Source organism: Panthera uncia, chromosome D1 (genome assembly GCF_023721935.1).
Source record: "Panthera uncia isolate 11264 chromosome D1, Puncia_PCG_1.0, whole genome shotgun sequence".
NCBI lineage: Eukaryota > Metazoa > Chordata > Mammalia > Carnivora > Felidae > Panthera > Panthera uncia.
In genome coordinates this window covers 48,604,194-48,631,807 of record NC_064808.1, presented here as the reverse complement: position 1 = coordinate 48,631,807, position 27,614 = coordinate 48,604,194, and the positions used below count along the sequence as shown (strand labels likewise).

The following is a 27,614-nucleotide window of genomic DNA, read 5'->3' as shown; positions in this document are numbered from 1 at the left end:
TACTGCTATGGATAGAAATCTAGCAGAAGTTACAACATGTTATCTTCATTTCTATGGTCTAGTCATTGCTACAGTTATCACCTTTGGAGCTGGTTCATGGTGATGTACTGATGAAAAAGTATTGCATTAACCTCCTTAAATTTTTTAAATGACATATTCATTTTAAACAATTTAAATTTTTGAATTATATTGCTCATTGAATCAATAGTTTACTAAGCGCACCAAACTACCAAGTTACCAGTAGATCTCAAAAAGTATTTGAAACTGTGTCATCACAAAATCCAGTCGGTGAGAACAAAGCAATTTTATTCCTATTTTCCTGATTACATTCAGATCCTGATTGGAAAAGAGAGAGATAAGAGTGCGTTTTGTGAGTAGGATCCAAGAAGATATTTGGGCCCACCCTCAGTTATTCATACAGATTCTCATACTAGAATCATTCTGATCACTCTAACTCCTGAACTTGACATCAATCCAGTGTATTTAGCATCCCTTTCTCAGACTCTCCCATGAAGAGTTGCCTGAAACTTCCTCCAGTTCCCCTGATTAAAGTCTAGGTGAGATCTGTGCAGTGGCAGGTTTTTATAACCATCTCAGAGTCTTAACCTCAAGAAGCTCTGCATCTTTGGAAGAAAGTTGCTGCCTGCATTAGGATGATGGGCAATCATACCACAGCGAGCACATTCCTTCTGTGGGGGTTTTCCAGTTTCCCAGACTTGCAGGGTCTCCTCTTTGTGATGATTTTCTTCTCCCATGTGACCATCCTAGCTGCAAATGTGTGCATAATAGTGGCCATCAAGCTGAGTCACAACCTTCACACCCCCATGTATTTTTTCCTCTGTGGCCTGTCCTTTTCAGAAACTTGTACCACTATGGCAATCATCCCCCGCATGCTAGTGGACTTGCTGTCAGACAGCAAGGCCATCTCTGTTCCTGAGTGTGCCACACAGATGTTTTTCTTCTTTGGCTTGGGAGCCAATAACTGCTTCATCATGGCTGCCATGTCTTACGACCGTTACACTGCCATTCACAGCCCACTGCGCTATAAGGTCTTGATGACCCATAAGATCTGCTTTCAGTTCATCATGGCCTCTTGGATGGCTGGGTTCCTGGTTTCTCTGTGCATCGTCATCACTGTATTCAACTTGTCTTTCTGTGACTCCAACATCATCGAGCACTACTTCTGTGACATCTCACCTGTGGTCTGCCTTGCCTGTGATTACACCTTCCATCACGAAATGGCTATTTTTGTGCTCTCTGCCTTCGTGTTGGTGGGCAGCTTTGTTTTCATTATGATGTCCTATGTCTTCATTGTGTCCAGAGTTGTGAAGATGCCTTCTGCCAAGGGGAAGTATAAGGCCTTCTCCACTTGCTCCTCCCACCTCACTGTGGTGTGCATACACTATGGATTTGCTGGCTTTGTCTATTTGAGGCCCAAGGACAGGGACTCATTCCGTGAAGACATGCTGATGGCGGTCACATACACAGTGCTGACACCTCTGCTTAACCCCATCGTTTACAGTCTCAGAAACAAAGACATGCAGACAGCCCTAAGGAAGGTATTAGGCAAGACAAATAGGTTCATCCTTCAGATGGGGAATAGAAGAACACCAGACATTAAAAATGTACAGACTGTTGATAAATAAAAGTGGAAAAGTGGAGTATTTCTAATCAAATCAACCCTTTGTGTACAAAACGTTTGAAGTATTAACTAATTACCTAATATATCCTGGCACCAGCATTTTTTCTAGTACAAACTATATATAGTTTTAAAATATGTGTAAATATGTGTGTATGCATATATACATATAAGAATGCATCAGTGAATCAAAACATGTTTTGTGACACAGTATTTTCACAGTAGGAGCTGAATGAATCTGTTAATGGATTATTGTTTTGGTGTCATTTCTAAGAACTTTTTGACTAGTACATTTTGAATATGTTCTCCTCTTTTCTCCTATTCTTAAGGTTTATCGTTATACATTTTACATCTAGGTCCTTATTGTGTTTTGAGTTAATACTTATATAAATTGTGAGGTTTTATGTTGAGGTGCTTCTGCCCTCCATGGATGTCTCATTCCTCCAGAGCCATTTGTTGAAAGCCCTTCCTTTCACTGGATTCCTTTGTACCTTTTAAAAAAATCAGCTGAACACACTTGTATAGGTCTTTCTCTGGGTTCTCTTCAGCCTCAGTGGTTTATACATCTATTCTTTCATCAGTACCACACTTCCATCAGTATCCTCCACTTTATTCTTCTCTTTAAAAATTATTTTATATATTCTAGGACCTTTCTTTTTTAGTGCTTAGCATTTAGTGCTGTGAATTTTCCTCTTAGTACTGCTTTAGCTGAGTCTCACATGTATTGATATTTGCCTTTTTATTTTCATTCTGTTGTATGTTATTTTTTAAATACTGAGGTCCCAGGTCTTTTTTTTTTTTTTTTTACCATTTATTTTCTGTTTAGAGAACTTACTTTAGCAATCACTCAAAGGTAGTTTTGTTAAACAGAGCAAATTTTCATAGCTTTCCTTCATCTGAAATGTCTTTATTACTCCTTCGTTTCTGAAGGCTATATCTTGCCAGTTGTAAATACATTTGCCAATTCTTTGCTTTTAGTACAGATGGTCCCTAACTTACGACAGTTTTGGCGTGTAATTTTTTTTAACTTTACATTGGTGTGAAGGCAATTTTCATTCAATAGAACCCATACTTCAGTTTTGAATTTTGACCTTTTCCTGGCACTTGTGATACTGGGTGGTGGCATGGAGTTACAACAGGAGAACACACAACCGATAACACTCAAAACCATTCTGTACTCACAACCATTCTGTTTTTCACTTTCAGTACAGCATTCAATAAATTACATGAGATACTACTTTATTATAAAATAGGATTGTGTCAAATGGTTTTGCCCAACTGTAGGCTAGTGCTAGTGTTCTGAGCATGTGTAAGGAAGGCTGGGCTAGGTGTTCTGTAGGTTAGGTGCCGGGGTCCAGCCCCAGCAGGTCCAGGGGTTCCCGAAGGATGAACAGCATTGGCGAAAATAAAATAAAATAAATGGATACAGACAACAGCAGTGTGTTAGACTGGCCGCTTTGTTGTAGCAAGCATGGCATTATATTTGTTAGCAAATTCCTTGTAGCGTGTGTTATCTATGTTTCTCAGCATTACCTAATTCTAAAAATGTTCCTTTGTGTAGTCACCCATTAGGGAACAACATAGTTATTTTCTTGTAACATTCCCTCCTGCCCTTTCAAGGTCATCTAGCTTTCAACACCTCAAGTGGAATGTTTTACAAGGACATGACTTCTCAATTGTTCCTTTGTACCATTTGCAGTACAAGGGACAAAAGTATTCACTTTGGGGTGCCGGGAGGGAGCCAGGAGGGCCCTGGGGACCCACGCCTTATGCGTTCCCAGAGAGACAATGTATACCTAGGAACTAATGAATCATTCTGTACCTTAACCCACCAGGTCCAGTTATCATCTGGAATGCCTCCTGGGGGCCAAGTGGGCCTAGGGGCTGGAGTAACTTGTATCCATGGATACATTCCTTTGTTGCCAGATAGGGGATTTTGAACCCATTTGTCCCCCTCCTTGGCTGGGAAACATATGGGGCTATCCTTCCTTTAGGTAGAGGAGTCTTTATAGGGAGTGGCAAGGGCTGGATGTAGGGCCACATAATTTCCCTGCGGAATCTTCTTTCTTTCCCCAATGGTTCTTTTCCTGGGGGGTCTGTCGTGGGCAATTCCCCAACCGACAAATCCCCAGGTACTTTCATTGGTAGGGGGGCTGCCCCGACCAACGCTAAGGCCACATTACATAAAAGCAGGAGTACAAGAAGCTTCACTGTCAGTGGGCCGCCATGCAGTCCCGATCCGTCCACCGCCCGGGCTCTGCCATCAGGCTGGTTGGATAGCTCGGCTTCCAGCAGCTAGGCATATGAAACGCCTTTTCAGCCCTGTTGAGGTGTAGCTGCAAGCACCATGTGAGTGTGTGTGTGTTCAGCTTCCTACTGGGCACTACTGACACAACTCTAGCAAAATGGAGTGCCAACTCACGCTGCCTGCCCACACATGGCTGAGATCCATCTCAGCCCTGATCTTCATCCCTGATGATGAAGACATCTTCAGCCCTGATGGCTCTTTCTCAGAGAGTATGACACTGGCGCATGCCTCCTTGCCTCCAGGTAAGCTCAGCTCTTTTTTGGGCTCCACTGCTACTAAGCAGGGGAGCAGAGAGCTGGTTCACTCTGCCTTATTGTTGCAGGGTATGGGGGAAAGCTCAGCTCCCCACTGGTGCACTCCCAAGTAGGGCTGGAGGCACAAGGAGCAGATACCATTACCAGTCACCTCACACTCCCTCATTAAGTCTCATGCTGCCAGGTGACAGTGGAGGCTCATTTTGCCCCTGGACTCCGCTGACATTACCCTGGCCGGGGATTCAGAGGGTGGGTGGGGTGAACATCAGCAACCTGCTTGGCCCCACCGAAACCTGGAGGTGGGTAGCAGGTATGATTTTCCACAGGTATTCGTCTGGAGTAGGGCAGGTATTGCCAAAAGGTTTTCTGTTCTGTTAAGGCCATTCTTTTCCACTTTGGCTAGGAGAACCTGGGTTTTCTTAGCGTCCTTTTTGTCTGAGTCTCTTGGTGGTTCTGGACTGGAGGCTTCTGTAGCATCCTGTCCAGGATAGAAGGAAACCCAGGGACTCACTGCTGTTTGTTACTCAGTTCCTTTGCTTATTTGTTTTATCTGTAAGTGTTTAGGGGGATTTTTCCGTTTTTGTTTTTGTTTGTTTGTTTTTGTTTTTGCCAACAAGAGGGAGGCCCTGAGAGGAATGGAGCTACTTCATCTTTAATAGAACCAGAAGTCTATGCTTTCAAACATTTAAAGATATTTATCCACCTTCTTATTTATGTTGTGATGACAAGCTGGTCTAATACAAGCTAGCCTGACATATCTAACACAGAAATGTCTACCCTGGACTCTGAACAGAAAGAGTTGGCTGGAAAGGAATGTACCTGGGACTGATGAAAAAGTTCTCTAGCGGTGAAGATGTTTCAAGGAGCCCCTCACTCCAGCCCTCCAGAGAGTATATGCCTTAAAAGAAGGCAAAATATTTAGAGGATATTTGTGACCTTGAGCTTTTGCTTAACCTTTATGCACCTCAGTTACAGCCTCTGTAAAAAAAACAAAAACAAAAACAAAAATAAAAAAAACAGGTTAGAAAAAAGACTTCATAAGGTTATTCTGAGGATTAATTGGGTGAATACGTGTAAATCACTAACAGTACCTGGAGTGTAGTAAACAATCCCATCGTGTTAGCTCCTGCTGCAAATACCGCTGTAGTTGGTATTACTTCTTTCGCTAACATTTGATTTCTAGATCTTCTAACTCTGCAGCCATGCACATACATGAGGGAGACATCATTTGACTGAGGAGGGCGATTACAAAACTTTTACTAAACTAGGATGAGATTCTAGTTGCCAGTCTGTTAAACAATGCGGAGGCAGTGGCATAATTGTGGTGAGCATGAGTTTGTGTAAAAGCCTCTCATGACTGTAGCAGGATCTGACCCAGACGTTCACTTACTTGAGCCGGTGTGACGTATTCAGCAGCTCAGTGGCCAAGACTGTAAGGCAGTGGAGTCAGCGGTTCATGTCAGAGCAAAAGCTCATTCAGTCATCCATTCACTTATTAATTTTTCATTCACTCATTTCAAATACGCATTTAGGCTGTCTGTGTATAAACTAGATGCATGGAGGAAGAGCAAAGACACTGTAGTATCTGTGGAAAGCTTCCAGAATTGTGGAGAAAACAAATATTAAATCTGTAACTGTAAGTGCACTGAGTATTCTGAAGAAAATATACAGAGTTCTGCAGGTATAGTTAATTTGTTCTGGAGCCTCAATGAGGCTTCTCAGAGGATAAGAAACAACATTCAAGTTGGTATCTATAGCATAAGTAGGTGTTACCAAGGTGAGGGGAAAAATGAATTCAGGTAGAGGCACTGCATGTAAGAGGGTCCTGCGGCAGCAAAGAATATAGACATATTTGAGGCACCTAGATGGCTCAGACAGTTAAGCGTCCAACTTCGGCTCAGGTCATGATCTCATGGTTTCAAGCCCCATGTCAGGCCCTGTGCTGACAGTTCAGAGCCTGCTTCAAATTCTGTGTCTCCTTCTCTCTCTGCTCCTCTCTCACTCATGCTCTGTCTCTTTCTTTCTCTCAAAAATAAAATAAACATTAAAAGGAAAAAAGAATATGCACATGTTTAAGGATTTAAAAGAAGACCGAGGGGTCAAGTAGGATTTATTCCCGGGATGCAAGGGTGGTTCAGTATTTGCAAATCAATCAATGTGATCACGTCAATAAGAGAAAGGATAAAAACCATATGATCATCTCAATAGATGAAGAAAAAGCATTTGATGAAGTACAGCCTTCATTTAGAATAATAGCCCTCAACAAAGTAGGTGTAGAGGAAACATATCTCAACAAAATAAGGGTCATATATGAAGCCCATACAGAGCATCATACTCAGTTGTGGGGGGGGGGGGAATGAGAGCTTTTTCCTTAAGGTCAGAAACAAGACAAAGATGTCCACTCTCACCACTTTCATTCAACATAGTACTGGAAGTCCTAGCCGGAGCAATCAGACAACAAAAGGAAATAAAAGGCATCCAAATTGGTAAGGAAGAAATACAACTTTCACTATCTGCAGATGACATGATGCTTTATATGAAAAACCCTAAAGATTCCACCAAAAAACCATTAGAACTGATAAATTAATTCAGTAAAGTCACAGGATACAAAATCAATATGGAGAAATCTGTTGCATTTCTATACACTAATAATGAAGCAGCAGAAAGAAATTAAGAAAACAGTATTATTTACAATTGCACCCAAAATAATAAGATACCTTAAGAATAAACCTAACCAAAGAGGTGAAAGACCTGTACCCTAAAAACTATAAAACACTGATGAAAGAAACTGAAGACAACACAAATAGACATTCCATACTCATGGGTTGGAAGAACAAATACTGTTAAAATGTCTACACTACCCAAAGCAATCTACACATTTAATGCAATCCCTATCAAAATACCAGCAGCATTTTTCACAGAACTAGAACAAAAAAATCCTAAAATTTATATGGAACCACAAAAACTTGGCTACCCCAAATATCCAAAGCAATCTTGAAAAAGCAAAGCAAGGCCAGAGGCATCACAATTCCAGGCTTTGGGTTATAGTACAAAGCTGCAGTAATCAAAACAGTATGGTACTGGCACAAAAATAGACACATAGATCAATAGACCAGAATAGAAAACCCAGAAATAAACCCACACTTATATGGTCAATTAATCTTTTGATAAAGCAGGAAAGAATATGCAATGGAAAAAAGATAGTCTCTTTAACAAATGGTGTTGAGAAAACTGATCAGCTGCATGCAAAAGAATGAAACTGGACCACTTACACCATACACAAAAATAAATTCAAAATGGATTAAAGACCTAAATGCAAGACAGGAAACCATCAAAATCCTAGAAGAGAGCACAGGCAGAAATGTCTCTAACATTAGCCGTAGCAGCATTTTTCTAGATATGTCTCCTAAGGCAAGAGAAACAAAAGCAAAAATAAATTATTGGGACTTCATCAAAATAAAAAGCTTCTGCACAATGAAGGAAACAATCAATAAAACTTAAAGGCAACCTACTGAATGTGGGAATATATTTGCAAATAACATATCTAGTAAAGGGTTAGTATCCAAAATGTATAAAGAATTTATAACACTCAACACCCAAACAACAAATAATCCAATTTAAAAATGGGAAGAAGACATGAACAGATATTTTTCCAAAGAAGACATCCAGATGACCAATAGACACATGCAAAGATACTCAACATCACTCATCATCAGGTAAATGCAAATGAAAACCACAGTGAGATATCACCTCATACCTGTCAGGATGGCTAAAACCAAAAACACAAAGAAACAACAGGTAGTAGTGAGGATGTGAAGAAAGGACAACCCTCTTGCACTGTTGGTGGGAATGCAAACTGGTGCAGCCACTCTGGAGAACAGTATGGAGGTTCCTCAAAACGTTAAAAATAGAACTACCCTATGATCCAGTAATTGCACTACTGAATATTTACCCAAATATACACTAATTCAAAGAGATACATGCAACCCTATGTTTACAGTAGTATTATTTACAATAGCCAAATTATGGAAGCAGCCCAAGTGTCCATGGATAGATGAAACGACAAAGACGAGGTGGCATATATATACAATGGAATATTTTTCAGCCATAAAGAAGAATGAAATCTTGCCATTTGCAAAATGTATAGAGCTAGAGAGTATAATGCTAAGTGAAATAAGTCAATCAGAGAAAGACAACTACCATATGACTTCACTCATATGTGGAATTTAAGAAACAAAACAAAGGAGCAAAGGAAAAAATAGAGACAAAGCAAGAAACAGCCTCAGTTATAGAGAACAATCTAATGGTTACAAGAAGGAAGATGGGTGGGGGATGGGTGAAATAGGTGAGGGGGATTAAGGAGTGTATTTGTCATGATGAGCACTGGGTGATGGATGGAAGAATTGAATCACCATATTGAACACCTGAAACTAATATAACACTGTATGTTAACCAAACTGGAATTAAAATTAAACGGATAAATTTTGCCTCTTTTCTAAGCTCTCTGGGGGATATTAATTAAAGAAGTAATCTCTTTAGGTTTATGGTCATGGTTGTTGTATGGAGAATGAATTGGAAGAGAGTAAAAGATGGTAGAGGAAAGCTAGTTAGGGTTGTATTAGTCAGGATTCACCAAAGATACAGAACCAGTAAAAAAATATATATGAGTATGTAAGTACACATACAGAGAGAGAGAAAGATTTTAAGGAAGTGGTTCGCACAGTTGTTACAATCAGCAGTTTCAAAATCCACAGGGCAGTCCAAGCAGACTGGAAATTCCATAAGAGTTGATGTTGCAGTCTTGAGTCCAAAGGTATTATCCTTCTTTTTCAGAGGACCTCAGTTTTTTTCTCTTCAGGCTTTCAACTAATTGAACAACCCTAATTGGACAACTAATTGAATTACCCTTGGAGGGTAATGTACTTTACTCAAATTCTACTGATTAAATATTACTAACATCTAAAAATACCTTCACAGCCACACATAGACTGGTGTTTGACCAAACAACTGATCGCCATAGCCTAGTAAAAGTAAGCTATCACAGTAGTTCTACTGTACAATAAATGTGTGAGGTAGTAGTTTGGAATAGAATTGCTGACAACAGAAATGAAAAGACGTAGGAAGTAAATATTGGACTCTGAATGTATCACACTTTGTGATCGGATGTAGGAATGTGAAGGCGGGGAAAGAATTCAATTTCTTTTTGGGGTTTGGACTCCATAAACTGATTGAATGAGGTACCTCTTACTGGGTTACAGAATATCGGAGGGAGCAATTTGGGGTGGGAAATAATACTTTAGTTTGAGATAAGCTGTGCTCGGCTTTTATTAGACAAAAATATTTTTGTCTAAAACATTAAAGAGAGGGCTAGGAAAGAGAAATAAGCATGATAGTGGTCAGCACATAAAGGAAAGTTAAGCTTTATGGGGGAGAAACACAACCCAGTCCCCTCCAGCTTCCTTCACAGGATGTGAGTCTCTCCATGAACACGTCACTCTAAGAGTTGTTTGTTTACTCAGTCTCTGAGGAGTTCAGGAATCACACTCACTCCCACAGAGAAGTCACCTGTTTGACCTGACAGAGGCATTCACAGGTTAGGCTGGGACATCTCGTCCTGTTCTTTTATGAGGCCCTCTGCAGCTAGGCTGGAGCCAGGGTCCCCAAACAGGCCAGCATTTATGGGTCCACAGAGCCCGTCCCCAGCAGATAACCTTACTGCAAAAATGTTTCCAGTTGTTTTACTGTCTGGTTCCCCTTAGTCATTTCCCCTCAGAATATACTCAGTCCTAGTAATTATCACGCTCATTTCAAGATAAGCTGTGATTGAAATGGACATAGTCTTAAAGGTTCAGAGGTACAATAACCTTAACTAATGCAGAGAACAACTTTTGAAGAAATATGAATACAAGTTATGAAGGATTTTCAGTTGATTATGTTTTCATGTGAACCAATTTGTGCTTATCACTTAGATTTAAATTAATTTTGTTAAAGGTAACTCACTATAAGCCTCTGATTTACAAATTTTACTTGACTAAAAAGCTCCATGCTGGCTGACATACGGACTGATATATTTAGACCACAAACACTCTCTATCCTTTTTATTATTATATTTACAGCATATAATTATATCAAGTATCATAAAATAAGCTTTGCCAAGCTCTCTCTTCAGAGCTGCCTTCATCTCACTCTTCCTGAGGCTGTAGATGAGGGGGTTCAATATGGGGATCACCACCATGTAGAACACAGACACCACCTTGTTCTGATCTGTTGAGTAGCTGGACTTGGGCATCACATAAATGAGCATGTTCGTCCTATAGCACAGAGTGACCGCTGTGAGGTGGGATGTACAAGTGGAAAAGGCCTTGTGGCGTCCCTTGGTGGAGCACATCTTCAGGATGGTGATGAGGATACAGATGTAGGAGGCAGCTCTGACACACCGTGACCACAACAATGGACCCAGCCGTCTACGAGGGGACACTTGCGGAGGTGCTGATACCAGAGTGTGAGAGTTTAACTAAAGGAGCAAAATCACAGAGAAAGTGATGGACTTGATTTGTTCCACAGAAGAGTAAAAAAAGAGAAGCAAATAGAAGAGAAGCATTGAGAAAACTACCTACACAAGCCACTGTGAGTAAGTGAACACACACCTGTGTAGACATTTTGGTTGAATAAAGCAGCGGGTCACAGATGGCCATGAAGTGATCATACGTCATGGCAGCCAGAAGGAGGCACTCACTTGACCCAAAGAAAACAGCTGAACTCACCTGGACAGCACATCCAAGATAGGAGATTGTATGTCTCTCCAATAGGAAGTTTACAAGCATATGAGGTGTGACAGAAGATGAAGAGCCTATATCAGCCAAGGGCAGGCAGCTCAGAAAAAACTACCTAAGGTGGTGGAGCTGAGAGGCGAGTCTGATAAGAATGATTGTACTGAGGTTGCCAGATATGATCGCCAGGTAGATGCAAAGGATGGTTATGAAGAGGATGGCTCAGAAGACAGGTTATCAGTTAGGCCCAATAAAATGAGCCCTGTCATTGCAGTGTGGTTCCCATCCCCCAGGGAATCCACGAGGCCACAGAGCTGCTACCGAACTGAAGCTCTGATGAAAACATTACAGAAGTTACAAATTTGATGGTTTCATTTTTGTTAAGACACCAAGAGGTTATTATAAACAGGTAAATATTCAGGGCGCCTGGGTGGCTCAGTTGGTTAAGCATCCAACTTTTGATTTCCACTCAGGTTATGTTTTCACAGTTCATGGGTTCGAGCCCACCACCAGGCTCTGTGCTGACATCTCAGAGCCTGCTTGGGATTCTTACTCACTCTCTCTCTCTCTCTCTCTTTCTCACTGTCCCCACTCATGCTTACATTCTCTCACGCCTCTTTATCTCAAATACATAAATAAACATTTTAAAAAATTCAATAACAAAGTTAATATTGAAGCTAAGTTTGGACTTTTTTTATTTTATAGTACAAAATGTATACACTTTATATATGACTTTAGAGTCAAAAGTTTATATATTTATATGAGTATTCTATATCTTAAGAATAGTTTTCAGCAGAAATACTAGGGAAACTTCAAACAGGGTACACTCTTTTGTCTTTATATTATATATTTATAAAATCTATTTAAAGTAGCTTTAAAGCTCAAGATAAAAAAAAAACGTAAGATTTATGAAAAGAACAAAAGGAATGGTAAGCATAACAGAAACGATAATAATATGTAGATATAGGCCTATTTATCGTATAAAAAAAGTACTAGTAAATCACAAAGTTTACAGTGCCAGTAAAACAAGACCATTTTTTTAAACATTTATTTATTTTGAGAGGGAGAGAATGCGCGCACGCGTGCGAGTAAGCAGGGGAGGGGCAGAGAGAGAGAGGGAGAGAGAATCCAAGCACTGTCAGCACAGAGCCCAATAAGGGCTTGAACTCATGAACCGAACTGTGAGATCATGACCTGAGCTGAAATCAGGAGTCAGACACTTAACCGACTGAGCTACTTAGGCACCCCCAAACAAGACCATTTTTTAAAAGGAGAAATACAATTTTCTTGATAGGACAAATAAGAAATAGAAGGGAATTTCAAGTTAAGGTTATAAATGAAGTCATCTATTGTAAATTTCTACATGTAATATTCACCATTAAAATATTGTTTTACCAAGTAGATTGATATATCAGCCTAATTACTATGCAATATAGATGATTAATATCTAGGACATAATTAAACTACATTTATTCAAACAAATCAAATCGTTTTCTGATGTAGCAATGTTTTCTCACTGGAGAATTATAGAATGAAATAATTTTATTTTTGACATAGCGTACACCTGAATAAAGTTCCAGCCTAAAAAGTTAAGAAGTTTACCCAGGTCTGCCCAGCAGGTGGTCAGGTTGAACCTCATCTCCATTGCTTTCTGGTTTTATATTCTAGACTTTGTCCAAAGTATCTGTTTTCCTGTAAGCTAAAGCATTCAGAACAATAAACAAAGGAAATCTTTCCATGAGATATTTACAAACAGTAAGTCCACAAAGCATCACAAAGCTAGTGAATTTACTAGCATTATGGCTGAGTTCCAAGTTTGGATAGCATAAAAAGACCTTGTGAGTTTCTGGTCTTATGAGTGGATAAATGACGAATCCCGGTACCTTGAAGTATGCCTGTTTATATGCACTAAATAGACCGCAGAAATTTAGGTTAATTCAGCTCAGGTCACTTGTTAGCTGACTGCTGGGTTACATCTGCCCTGTTTCTCCACAATGATACAATTTTAGAAAATAGTATTAAGCTGTAAAAGCCAAAACCTCACCTCTTGAAATAAGAATTCATTCATCCTAGAGCAATAAATTCAAAGTCATTGTTATTTAGCAGCCATGCTATCTTATATTGTTGTTTGTCTTTGGGGATAAATCTCTCAGAAGATTCTGAAGTTTCAGATGTGAATTCACAAGCACCAGGGTCATTATCACATTCTCCAGTGAATATTGAGCAGTTCCCTTCACACAGACACAGCTAATCTTTAAAGGTTCTGTCAGTTCTCAAATGATCTCTTTATTTTTTTTCTTTTCATCTAGGTATTGGTGCACTTTCATTTGATAATTACTGGGAGTGTAATATAATAAATAATCTCCTGGCTAAATATTGGCTCTAAGTTTACTTTGATATTTCAGGTTAAGGAATACTAAAAAATATAAAATATAACTTTAGCTCCATTCATTCAACATGTGTTCATTTTGTAAGCATTTTATAGTGATGTAGGTAAGGCACTCCATTAGCTACCCAGGGTAATTTGGGATGGAATGCCATATAAAGTTGAATTTTAAATAACACAATTTTAAAGACATGTATACATTTTTTTTCTAGCAAAAAGTATGAAATGAGTATCTTTTAAAATTGTATACACAGGGAGCTGTGAAGTAAGATGATGTTTGGGATGACTTCCAGATTGGATTTAGCCTGCATGCCTCAAAGAGCTGGCTAGTGGCTTATCTGACTAGAAGAACAGTGGTAGAAACAGCTGTCTTCAACCTGAGACTCATTCTAATTCTCTTGCTAATCCTAACTGGAGAAAGTCCTATCTCGCTCTCCTGATGCACCTTGATGGGTTTCCAGTAATAATACTAACCAACTTTCATCCAGACTTAACTCCTTGCCAAGCACTGTGCTTGACTTTTTACTTACCTCTTCTCATTTAATCCTCATGATAATTTAGTAAACCAAGTATTTGCATTATTTCAACTTCACCAAGAGAGAACTGAGGTTTAAATTAAGCCACTTGTCCAAATGTGCTCAAATGGTAAAACTAAACCCAGGTTCAAAATCCAGGTCAGACCAAATGCTAAAATGTGCACTCTTAATAGGACTGTCATCTAGTGAACTTCAAGACTTGAGTGCCTCAATGATGACCACTGGTTCCCAGCTAGTCCTCGATTTACATTTTTCTCTCTACCCTTGACACTCTGTCCAATTCCCTAAAACTGGCGGGACCTACAGGCCAGAACTCAGGACCCTCATATCCTGTCCTGTGTTCATTAGTGGGCACCTCCTGTTGATTTTACCTCCTAAATTCCTATCGAATGTGTCCACTCCCTTTGGATCTCAACACTACACTAGCTGTCCTTATTGATTTTCCTATATGCACATCTGGCCTTCCATACAGCAGCCAGAGGGAGTTATTTATTAAAAGAATTTAATATTCATTTTTTGTACTTTCACATAATTACATGCGCTTAGTTAAAATGGCTCATAAAGAAAACAATGGCCCACTGACCAGTTCTTTACAAATCCAAATTCCCACTCCCAGTAGGAAACCACTTTGGACTCTTTAAACTACTTCACGGTTGAGATTCATCAGTGTCTGTAAATCAGAGGGTTTCCTAAAGAATAATTAGGATTTCTGTGTTTTGTTTGTGATATTGTGATGAATAATAAGAAATATATATATATATATATATACACATATTTGGTCTTAGTTTTGGTTTCTAGCAGAGCTCCTAAAACCTTCAGAATTTCCTAAATGGTGAGAGCAACCAAGTGCCTTTTGTTATGTTAATGAGGTGACTTTTGGATCAAGTAGGGATTAGCGCTCATTGCCCTCAGAATGAACCCTGTGATTAGATGGACGAATGGAACCGAAACTTTCAGTTCTACCCCCTGACTTCTGGGGAGGAGAGAGGGCGAGATATTGAATCAGCCACCATAAACAATCATGCCTATGAAATGAAGCTTCCATAAAACCCCAAAGGGAGGGGGTCGGGAGAGCTTCCAGGTTGGTGAACTCATAGAGATTTGGGGAGAATGGCCTGCTCAGAGAGCATGGAAGGTCCGCACCCTTTCCCCATCCCTTGCCCTATGCATCTCTTTCATCTGGCTGTTCCTGAGTTGTATCCTTATATAATACATCAGTAATCTCATAAGTAAAATGTTCCTCTGAGTTCTGTGATGTGCTATAGCAAAGTGATCAAACCCAAGGTGGGGGTGTGGGAACCTCTAATTTAGAGCCAGTCAGACAGAAGTACAGGTAATAACCTGAACTTGTGACTGGTGTCTGAACTCCAAGCAGGGGTTGTAGGAACCTCTAATCTATAGCAGGTGGGTCAGAAGCACAGATGATAACCTGTGCTTGGTATTGGCAGCTGAAGTTGGATAATAGGGCAGTAGTTTTGTGGGACTGAGCCCTTAAACTGTAGGATCTGATGTTACCTCCAGGTAGATAGTGTCAGAATTGAGTTGAATTGTATGACACTCAGTCAACGTCCAGAGAATTACTTGGTGGTTATGGGGGCTCCCCCACCCACTACATTGGAATTCATGACCAGAACCTTTACTGCTATGTTCCCTACTTATTTAATTTGAACATAATTGTTACAAGAAGAAAAACAGTGGTTTTTCTAAGTCTAAGAATTATTACAGATATTATTAACATTAAGTTTATTAAAACTAGGTCAGACCAGAGTAATCAAGGATTGGATATCAAGAGAGAATACATTTAGTTCAATATTTTTCAAAGATAAAACACAAAAATAATTTCTCACAGCTGACAAGCATTAGAATGGGGTGGTGTCAAGTTTGAAAGATACATAGCAATCAATAAGTAGAGGTAAAATGAATCTCACAGGCAAGTTTATTAAAAGCAAGTGTTGCAGGATCCTTTACCTCAATACCCGGGTTTTGTTGTCTCGCCACTTCAAAGAATGAAGAGTGTAATGCCCCCGATTTCGAATCCGAGAGACCACCAAGGAGCCAATACCGATGCAAACGCAGGAGGATTTATTTGCAAGCTCGAGCTTGAGCCCAAGTATACCTGACACAGCGGAGCAGGGACTTGGACCCCTAGGTTAAGAGGCTTGGCAGTTTTATAGGGGCCAGTGGCCAATGGGATTGTAACACACACAGAAAGTTGCATGTCAGTCAGTCATGTCAGTCATGTCAGTCCACACGCAGGTGGCCAATTGAATTACAATTTACCCTATAGTAACTATTTGAACTAGCCTATCACTCTGGTCAGAATTGGTACGCAAGTTTGGCGGGCAAAAGGTGGGGTTTACATTCTTTGGTGGTTAGGGGTTCCGCATTCCTATATGAGCCGGTTTCCAGTAAGGGTGTGCTCAGCGGCTTGACTAGGGTGGGGGAGTGTCTTAAGCAATAAGTAGGTCATGTGGGGGTTATACATGAGATGGTGGGTGTAGCACAAAATGGAGTTAGTCTTGCTCTGTTTGTCCAGGGGTAGGGGATTTTTGTTAAATTCCTTGGGTCCCACAAAGAGGTGGACACAGAACAAAATGGCAGCAGGCAAAAGTTTATTAGAGTATAAAATTAGAAAGTAAGAATAGTACGAAAGCTCTCTTTGCAGAGAGGGGGGCTTTCGAAGCTGAATACCCCCAACTATAGGCAAGGGTCTTTGCTTTATAAGGTTCTGGGCTACCCCCTGCCCCCCACTTCCCTTCCCCCTTGTTCCTTCTCAGGTTCTACCCTTATTGGCTTGATAACTCTAGGTGCTGGGTTGTCCATTCTTGATCGGCCTGACTCCGCTGTGTGAGGAGTCAGACTGTGGTCATACTGTCCCTTGTATAACATGAGTTTCATGGTTTAGTTATTTTGGTTAGATATTTTGATTGTCAAACTCCTGAGGGGAACCTGAGGAGGGGAGGGAGAGTAGGTGCTGTCTGTACATTCTTTTTTTTTTTCTTTTTTAGTATTTTTTTATTTGAATTTAAGTTAATTAATATACAGTGTAGTCTTGGCTTCAGGAGTAGAACCCAGTGATTCATCTCTTACATGTAATACCCAGTTCTTATCCCAACAAGTGCCCTCCTTATTGCCCATCACCCATTTAACCCATCCCCCATCCATCTCCCCTCCAGCAACCCTCAGTTTGTTCTCTGTATTTAAGAGTCTCTCATGAGTTGCCTCCCTCTCTCTTTTTATCTTATTTTTCTTTCCCTTCCACTATGTTATCTGTTGTGTTTCTCAAATTCTACCTGAGTGAAGTCATATGATATCTGTCTTTCTCTGACTTATTTTGCTTAGCATAATACCCTCCAGTTCCATCCACATTGTTGCAAATGGCAAGATTTCATTCTTTTCCATCCTCCAAGGAGTGACTGTTACATTCTAAAGAGGAACCTTAAGCTTACTGTGGTCAGATGCTCCCAGCATTGTTTCAAAATATGTGTTTTTGCCCACCCAGAGACCTCAACTTCTAACCTTTCCTTCTCTGCCTATTTTTTAAAAATTTTTGTGAGAAAGAGTGAGTGGGGGAGGGGCGGGGACAGAAGATCCGAAGTGGGCTTTGTGCTGACAGGGCAACAGCAGCAAGCCTGATGCAGGCTCAAACACGAACCCTGAGATCATGACCTGAGCCAAAGTCAGATACTCAACACCCAGGCAGCCTCCCTCCTTGGCTATTATATCCTATCTTTCCCTATCCTATAAGCATCTCAACTTTATTCTAGCTAAGAAATACAAATCTTACTCCCTCAAAATGGTTCTTTAGTTTCTTTAATTATGTATATGTAAAAAGTATTTTTCCAACATTTTACTCATATCTATACAGCAAGATGTAATGGCTAGTTCAGTTCATTTTCACCTCAAAGTCTGTGTTACTTAAAACTTCAGTTTCTTAATCTTTCAAGTTTGCAGCTAGTGATATGAGCCCTCTGACTGTAACTCTAACTTTAGTCAAGGCTGAATTAAATAGCTTGGAAGTTAAAATTTGTATTTCTATAGCTTATGCCATTTTTTTAGTTGGGCCAAAGTTTTTATATAGTCATCAACTGACATTCTGAACACCTCTGCCATTCACGTTAATACACATACACGCTCCTGTATTGTCCACTCCTTCCATCTTTCATGATCTTGGATTTAGTAATGGACACATAGGGATGATATCAAAAACATGAGCAACAAAAGAAAAAATAGGTAAATTTGCTTCGTTGAAGTTAAAATTTTTGTGCTTAAAAGGAGTCTATCAATCAGTGAAGAAACAACACACAGAAGAGGAGAAAATATTTGCATGTCATACATCTGATTAGGGCCTTGTATCAAATTATAAAGAACACTTACAATTTAATACAAATAGCTTAATTTCTTCAAGATTTTATTTTTTTAATGTTTATTTTTGAGAGAGAGAGAAGAGAGCGCGTGCTTGAGCAAGTTGGGGAGGGGCAGAGAGAGAGGGAGACAGAATCCAAAGCAGGCTCCAGGCTCTGAGTCGTCAGCACAGAGCCCCCCGCGGGGCTCGAACTCACTAGCTGCGAGATCATGACCTGAGCCAAAGTCGGACATTTAACCGACTGAGCCACCCAAGCACCCCTTAAGATTTTATTTTTAAGTAATATCTACACCCTGTGTGAAGCTCAGACTTATAACCCTGAGATCAAGAGTTGCATGCTCTACCTACTGAGCCAGCCAGGCGTGCCAGAAGTAACCCAGTTTATAATGGGCATTGTTCTGCTTCTAGGACCCTGGCCCCCTCACTGCTCTAGCTGTAACAGATGCCTGTCACTCACTGGTTTCCACTCTCAAAGGAAGAAAGAATGTTTGCACTAGAATTAATTTATTGCTACTACTACTACCTATGATGCTACTCTTATTTTTTATTAGCATTATTATTCAGTCCTACAAGGATGCTGGCTCTGATCTGAAACCAAGGCCTACTTATTGCAATTATAAGCAAATAAGTTTTCAAGCTCATTAGAACAACAACTTGCCTTTGATGAGGAAGTTGTTTTCCTGAAGCTAGACTTTAGGTTTGGATTAGATGGCTCAGAGTAGATGGCTTTAATGACTCCTCGGGGAGCAGGGCAGCCTTTGCTCATAGTCAATTTTAGAAAATAAGCTGTGTCTGAGGATTAGTTCAGGGATTTACATCTCCTATATTCGGAACTGAAGTTGAGGTACAGAACTGAAGACTGGTCCCAGAGGCCTCATAGGTGAGACACAGTCTCTGCCTATCTCTGTCTCCCCAGCAGTTCAAGGTAACACATCTGCAAATCATAGCACTTACCCAGATAACAGGGGCATTAGACCAACAGGGGATGTCATTAATTCTTAACTCTCTCTCTCTCTCCATATATATATATATATGTGTATATGTGTGTGTGTGTATATGTGTGTGTGTGTATATATATGTATATGTATGTGTATATATGTATATATATGTGTATATATATACATATATACACATATATATATACACACACACACATAGAAAGAGACATATATATGTGTATGTATTCAAACAGAAATTACAAATACTAGAGAAATTCATCTTCTCTTGAGGCCTGAAAGTACCTGGCTCTTTGGAATTAAACAAAACTGGCCTTTTTTTTTTTTTTTTTTTTCAGATAGAGCTAGAGAGAGCAAGTGGGGCAGGCGTAGAGAGAGGGAGACAGAATACCAGAACCAGATATGGGGCTCGAACTCACAAACCATAAAATCATGACCTGAGCCGAAATCCAGAGTTGGACACTTAAACAACTGAGCCACCCAGATGCCCCCAAAACTAGCATTTCTAGTAAAATCTCTAAAATCTCTGTTAACGACTTTATGGATGACTGGTAAGTACCATCTGAATCTGAAGCTTGCCCCACCACTGAGAGGGGACACCCGGTTGGGTTTCATTCAGGAATCAACACAGGCTTGAAAATCCTCTCCTACATCAGCCACGTTCTGGGCAAATGTGTGCATGCTGACTAAACAAGAGATGAGAAAGATTCTAGGTATGGTAGGATCTAGGTTTCGAGCAAATACAATCTGACTTACAGTGAAGCTAGAAGAGCATAAATGAGGCTAACGAAGGCATTTGAAAACTCACATAAAAATATTACCTTTGGGGGCGCCTGAATGGCTCAGTCAGTTGAACGTCCAACTCTTGATGTCGTCTCAGGTCATGATCCCAGGGTGTGGAATGAAGCCCTGCATTGGGCTCTGCGCTGAGCATGGAGCCTGCTTAAGATTCTCTCTCTCCCTCTCTCTCTTTCCTCCCTCCCTTCCTCTGCCCCTCTTTCCCACTAGCATGCTCTCATTCTCTCTCTCTCTCTCAAAAAAAAAAAAAAGCCTTTGTAGAAATAACCCATGGCCAAAAAGATTACTGAATCTTTCACCATTTTGTTGCACCATAAAATGCTTAAAAGAATTACTGACATCTTCATATTCTGTCCTCACAGATGTCATATTCTGCCCTGATTTATCAAATTGCCTTTCTCAGCTGGGTTCTCTTACAATTAAGGAGATGAATATTTCAATTTTTGTTTTTCTTTTCAAATTACATGCAAAGTGTATTTTTAAGCTTGTCCATTTACTTAGCTTTAAGTACTTGGGGGAAGAATATCCAAACATATAGTAATAGTACAACAGCAAATGCAAAAGCAATATGAGATGCACAAAAAAGGAATTTGAAATTTCATATTGGGCACAAGTAAGTACATGGACTGAAGCAAAACGTTCCTCTTATTTAACTCCATGTGCTTGTGAATAAGCTAGAATAATTCTGAAAAAAAGAACGGCTGGAGACAATAGAGCTGAGTATGCAACAATAGCTTTGAAACAATGAATTAGCTATTTAATGTTACAGTTCTAGGAATTCAATTGGTCAATATGGGACATTTTTCACATAAATTGGTATTGCAAAGAGCAGAAAGAAATGGATGTGATGGTTTAGTCCAGCAATGAACTCTACTGTGAGCTCTTTGAGTATCTATCCGTAGGGGAGGAGGACACAGCTGGAGTACCAAATACCAACATCTTATTATCTGATTCATTCAATCTTTATTTATCTTACCATCACTCTTTAAACCATATGAAGATGTCAACAGTGCCCATGCCAGTTATATCTTAATATCCTCTTTTTTTCGAGGTTGAAAATACATTCTATCTTTCACAACTGAGTAACAATTTGGCTAGTTACTGAATTCTTGGCTGGAGAGCAATACTTTTGCATTAGCATTTTGAACCAATGTATTGTCTTCCAGTTTTCAGCATAGCCGTTGTGAGGTGTGTTGATGCTTTTCTAACACCTTTTTAAAAATCTCTCTCTCTGAAAAGTTTTTAGGATTTGAAATTTTATGATGGTATAACTTGGTGTGTGACTTTTTTGCACTTACTATGCTGGGTAGCTGCTATTTTAATATCTTCTTAGGTAAAGATCAAACCATGATCTATCGTCAGAATTCCTTCCATTGAAGATTTTTAGATCATCTCTTTACCCGGACATTTTTATTCTTCAGAAATCAATTGCTACAATTGGTCTGTAATGTACGTGGGGTGTTATCTGAATGCAAGCCTCTAGTGCTTAATTCAAGGAAGGAGTGAAGAAAATATGACTGAGAAGATCCATGGGAGCAAATGTCATTTTTTAAAAGTTTATGTTCAATGTTCTTTATCCACACTAACGATACGGGAGGGGTGGTGAGGGATCGCTGTTGACATCTAATCTCAATCCTTCTAATCACTCATTGTTTCCCTTAATGTCTGTTATTTTCTCATTCTCCCCTCCAGAAGAAAAAAATTCAAGAACAAACAAAATGACTGAAGAAATTCAGTGTACCAGACCGAAACACTTCCCCCATTAGTTCCCAGAAAAATCAAGAACATCAAAGGTCCCTCTTTGTGTTTTTCTTAGCATTGAATGTCATCATCCTTGCATGGAAACAGGAGACAATCCTGATAAACCCATTAAGTTGGAATTTCTCTTGTCTTATGCACATTTTAGTCTGCAGGGGGCGCTGCCTTTCCCTCAGGTTACTGCACAGTCTCCTGTTACAGAGAACAACCATTGTTACTATGGGCACCTTCACACAGATGTCATTTCTTATGTGCTCCACTCACCAGGGATGATTGTCTCCTGGCCAGAGTATCCTATGGGAAATGCATGTCCATCGGTCACCTTACGAACTATGCAATCATGGTGTCTAAAGAAATCCAAAATAACTTGCTGGCCAGGGTTCACTTGAGTTCAAGGGCACATGCAATCATAGCCTTTTTTACTGCTGCTTGCTGACTGGACCATCATCCACCTCTTGTCTTATATAGTCCCACAGACTCTAGCTCTTGGATGTTAGGAATTTTACTCAACAGAAAACCTACTTTTTTATTATGTCTCTGTAAAGATCCCTAGTGCTATTAAGACTGTCTTCATCTCTCAGGTATCCATCCTGGCTTTAGTCCCAACAATTCTCCCATCTGAAACATTTTTTTTAGCTACATCTTCCACTTCTCATTCCTGGGTCTATCCAACTTTCTTCTTTGAGATTCCAAAACAAACTGGCTCAAATCTTGTCCTGACTTGGACCAGGTAACTCTGGCCCTAAGTATTCTGGCTCCCCTGTCACACACCTCAAGGCTTTCTTAGGGAAGGCATTTCTCAGGGACAGCACCAAAGAGAAAGATTGTTGAGTGTACTTCAAAGGAAAGCAGTTCTTGCTGCTAATAATTAAGCTGAGCTGGTGTCAGTGGCCTTGGAAACTGGGATACAATGTTTGAATTACAGAGTCTATCAAATGCAGAAAACCAAAATGTTGCACATAAAACAAGAGTAACAGTCCATATTAGAAATTTTGGTTAGCGGTTGTTTATTTATTATTTTCTCAAATAAAAATTTTCTTTATACCACTCCTTTTTTCTCTGTTGCACACTGTGGGGTCTGTGGGTAGTAAATACAGAAGGGGTTCATTTCTCATATTGTGGAACATACCTTGTTTATTTTGAGCTTACAAAGTAAACTGCGAAAATCCTGAGTTACTCTCATCTGCAGGCTTTTCTATTTGAAGGAAAATACATATCAAATTAATTGTCATTTCCAAGGGTTCTCATTTTATTGCAAAATTATTTGATAGCACATTATTGAACAAATCCTATAGGTCAATATGTTGATATCACTCAAATTGGCCACAGGCGGATGTCATCAGTCAGGCACCTGAATTGCAATACCCCCAGTAGAATCACTGCCCACCGTGTCTCTTTCCTCAGATCGTAAAAAGGCCAAACAAGCCAAACTGATGGGAAGTCGCAGCACGGGCATGACTCACAAAGATAGTAAATATAAGAGTGAAGAAGCCTTTCTTTACTCTGAAAGCTGCACTTTTTCCACTCAGATGATAACACCCACATTTCTTCCAGACCTATTTAAATTTTTGGTAACAGTAGGACAGAATTATAAGTGAACGCTCCCAGTTGCTTAACTTACTCCAGCCTATTAACATGGGGACTTTCCACCAAGGAAAATCTAAATGTATACTTAAGCCTCAAACCAAGTGCAACGCTACTCCGAGGCAAACATACTAAGTCAGAGCACCCACTGATTCACAGTTCAGTGAAAGAATCGACAAACCTGTATGATTCCTGGTTGTGGTAGAACAAAAAATATGAACGGTTTTGAGTTATGCCTCTGATGCCCGTACTAGTCACCACCCTTAGATCCAAATGTTACCAAGATTCTTGCCTACCCAGACAATGCTCTTTCTTAAAGTTTGTCCCCAGCTGAATGCATGAATCATATGTGCACCTTCCTTTAATACGAGTCCTTCCTAAAAACTGCAATGAAATCTCATGACTGAGATTCTTCAAGATGCCTTCCCCTTCAGAATCTCACTGGAGACTATCCGCTAGTCTTAGATCTAGAACTTCTTTCCCAGTTGGGCTGAAGAATGGGGCACAGTGTAAGTTCTGGCTCAAAAGTGCCATGGCCCACTTTTCCTCAGCTCTGTCAGTATTGGCTTCTCTCCTCACCTTCCCCCTGCTAGGCATTTGCTCGGACAAGATGTACAATGTCACCTGCATTTCTGCAAGAACAGCCTTTAGGAGGCCTAGCTTTTCCCACATCCAGATATTTAATTCCTGTAATTGGCTCATTTGGGAATGAGAAATCCTTAGAAAAAAACAATTCTTGATAAAAAGGACACTGATTATCATTTGAACTGGAACCAAACATGAGATGTGACAGAACAGGAAGTAGTTCAGCTGACTCTTGCTTTGTCCCTTTCTCCAGCCCTCTTGGTCACTACATAGGGGTGCAGTCCTAGGGAATCTCAAAATAGAAGTCTGGTTTCTTAGTGTCAGGGTAACCTGCTTGTGATCAGATATAGCATTTGCAAAATCATGGACTACTTCAATTGCCAAATCAAACTTCTGTTTCAGTCTATGCCCTCTATAGCCTGGAAATTTTCTCCTCTAACCAGAATGAAAAGCCATATATTTACCTGCTGTAAGTTACTTAAAATGGCAAAAATTGACTAGGAATGGCCACTAGAACCATGTCTCTAGGTCTGACACAAACACATTTCTCTTCCAGCTCCCTCCTCTTGTGTGGTGAGTTAATGAACTTGGGAAATGCCCGGAGACAGCAAATGCACTTTCCAGTTGGAGAACGCTCTCACGTTAGCTCTACCTTGCTTTGAGTGCCAACATTGAGGGCAATGTTCCTTGCAGCAATGCTTTACAGAATGTACCAAATTACTACAATTAATGACCTAGAGGGCCAGGATCCAAAAACCGGAAAACTGCCTCTGGCCATATCAGGTGTGCTGATTGCCCCAATTTCAATCCAGAGGGGAATGGGGAAGGGAGAGAGAAAGGGAGGGAGGTCTATGGAGCCATTAGAACATTTAGTTGCTGACCTGGCTTTGCATATGATTTTATTCCTTAATTTGGTTCAACAGGAAATATATAGCCATAGGGAAAATGAAGACTGCTTTTCTCTTTCATTGTCTGTTGTGATAAATATGCTAGCCAAGGCCACCTTTTCTTTGCAAGCAAAAAATGTCTCATATGTGCAACCTGGTCCTACAATCTGCATAATCTTACCTTGTCCCCTAAAACACATTCCCTGGGCACCCACCCCAGCCACAGTTTCAAGGCCACCCCACTGCATATGCCCTGCCAAGGGCAGAAAGGCTGTCTCCAAGTATCACACCAAAGGTTCTGGACCTGAGAGTCATCCTGAGTACATGCACCAAAGCATCATAACCCAGGCCATCATTATGTTACCAGGATGATTCAGGGATTTAATTCCCAAGGGTGGTTTCAATCAAATGTAAAATATCTCATAGAAACTCTGTATATACCGTTCCCTTGGTACCCAGGAAGCTCTGGAATAACAAGACATAACAGACTCATTACATTTTATAAATACTCATAGGTTTGCCGGTGCAGAACATAGAAACCAAGTCTTCCAGTCAGACATGAAGAAGTCTGTTTGTCTCACTGGAAATACTCGAGGTGGATGCTTCCAGAAGGTTGGAAACCCTGACTGACTGCCCGATAGGTGCTCGGTACGTTGTATTCATTTCCAAGTCTGCTATAGTAAAAGCAAGGCAGTGAAGAGAAGGGTTTTAGTTCTGGGATTGTGAAGAGTACAGGGCTTTAGGACAGGTATGCTTTCCTTCTGTCGGAGAAGCCAATGGGAGAGGATTGGTTGACTCCTAGGAAAGCTGGGATTTTTTTGTCAGTGTATCATTCTATGAGGAAAACATAGGATACACCTGATAAACTCATGAAACCTCTGAAAATGCATGCAGGATGTTGTCTGAGTGAAACTTTCCTAGGATCAGATACTTAGTTTTTACCAGATTCTCAAAGTAGTTCATGTGCCCCTCCCTTCCCAGGGGCTAAGAAGATTTCTTAGGTCATTCAACAAAGTTACTTGAATTACTCAAATAATGAGTGGTAAAACACAAACCAATACTTTGAATCATCAGACATTGAATATATTAAACACTATAAATGTTATATATACATATATCATAAGGGAATCATAAATGGGGACGCAGTATAGTTTAGGCTGAGGGCTCTAGAATCAGCCTACCTGGTTTCAAATCCTGGCTCATCTACTTTCTCTACTTTGTGAATTTGGAAAAAACTAATGAATATTTCTGTGTCTCAGTTTCCTCATTAGGAAAATGGGGAAATGATAATGACATATTTAATAAAATAATGTGTAAAATTGAATGATTCTTGGCACATGAAAAAGTATTTAATCACTGGTTATTTTCACCAAATTTGAGAGTAGTTAAATCAGAATCCTCAGTATTTTATTATATTTACTTTTTGATTTTGATATTGTATTTATTTTTGAGAGAGAGAGACAGAGTATGAGTGGGGGAGGGGGAGAGAGAGAGGGAGACATAGAATCCGAAGCAGGCTCCAGGTTCTGAGCCATCAGCACAGAGCCCAACACAGAGCTTGAACTCATGAACCATGAGATTATGACCTGAGCCCATGTCAGACGCTTAACGGACTGAGCCACCCAGGTGCTCCATTAGTATTTTATTTCTTAAAGGGACCATAAGTTTTCTCTTAGGTAGAAAATTACAGGTCAAATATTTTTTATGAGAAATTTATTATTTTGTTTTTCCCTGAATTTATCATAAGGTCTAGTTATATTCTAAGAACTAATAGGCTAAACAATGATGTTATCAGTAAGCCTCAAACTTAATTGTCAAGGAAGAAAGTCAGAGTATGTACTGGGTTGAAAACTGTTTAAAAAAAAAAGCATTCAATTAGAGGTCTTTTGGATGCAAAAAAAAAATTTCCATAGGATAAATGATGAATAAATATATGGCTATTCAGAAAGAATTTTTTTTAAATCTAGAAATTAGAATGCATGAACCATGTTTTAGAAACTTCATAGGCAAATATGCAATTATATCATGATAGCTAACATAGGAAAAATATTCTATCACACAAGAGCTGTTGAATAAAGCCAGAGTCGATCTACTGGCTCTTTGGGTTCTTCCAGACTTACTAAACTGCTTTGCGTCACAGCTGAAGTGAGAACGGTCACACTTTAAATGGAGGCGGAAAGTCTTGACTGATTCTAGAAATCTGCAAGAATGTCTTCCTGCCTTTAGATGGCATGGAATCCAGAAGAACAAACATTTTACTGAGCAAGATTGCTTATGGGCAACAACGTGGATGGAACTAGAGGGTATAATGCTAAGTGAAATAAGTCAGTCAGAGAAAGACAGATATCATGTTTTCACTCATATGTGGAACTTGAGAAACTTGACAGAAGACTATAAGGGAAGGGAAGGGGAAAAAACAGTTTGAAACAGAGAGGGAGGCAAACCCATAAGAAGCTCTTAAATACAGAGAACAAACTGACGGTTGATGGGGAGGGGGGGGGGAAAGGGTAATGGGCATTGAGGAGGGCACTTGTTGGGATGAGTACTGGGTATTGTATGTAAGCAATGAGTCACGGGAATCTACCCCTGAAACCAAGGACACACTGTATACACTGTATTTTAGCTAACTTGACAATAAATCATATTTTTAAAAAATTGCTTATGTGTAACTCCTGAAGATCTCCATGTCTGGTTTTGCTTTAAGCTCTTAATGAGAGAAGCAAAACCACAACCAAACAGGCCCTGTCTACCATAAATACACCAGGAGTGCTAGAAAGGCCATATTAA

At 39.9% G+C, this 27,614-nt stretch overlaps 1 protein-coding gene and 1 pseudogene across 1 annotated transcript; one reads left to right on the top strand and one right to left on the bottom strand.

The window, feature by feature from the left end:
* The first annotated feature begins 656 nt into the window (after positions 1 to 656).
* On the top strand, positions 657 to 1,646 carry LOC125929164 (olfactory receptor 10T2-like). Its single transcript, XM_049640104.1, has one exon. It carries the CDS (start codon positions 657 to 659, stop codon positions 1,644 to 1,646), a length of 990 nt encoding a protein of 329 aa, XP_049496061.1.
* An 8,142-nt stretch (positions 1,647 to 9,788) lies between these two features.
* On the bottom strand, positions 9,789 to 24,027 carry LOC125929158 (olfactory receptor 502-like; annotated as a pseudogene).
* Between the last annotated feature and the right edge of the window lie 3,587 nt (positions 24,028 to 27,614).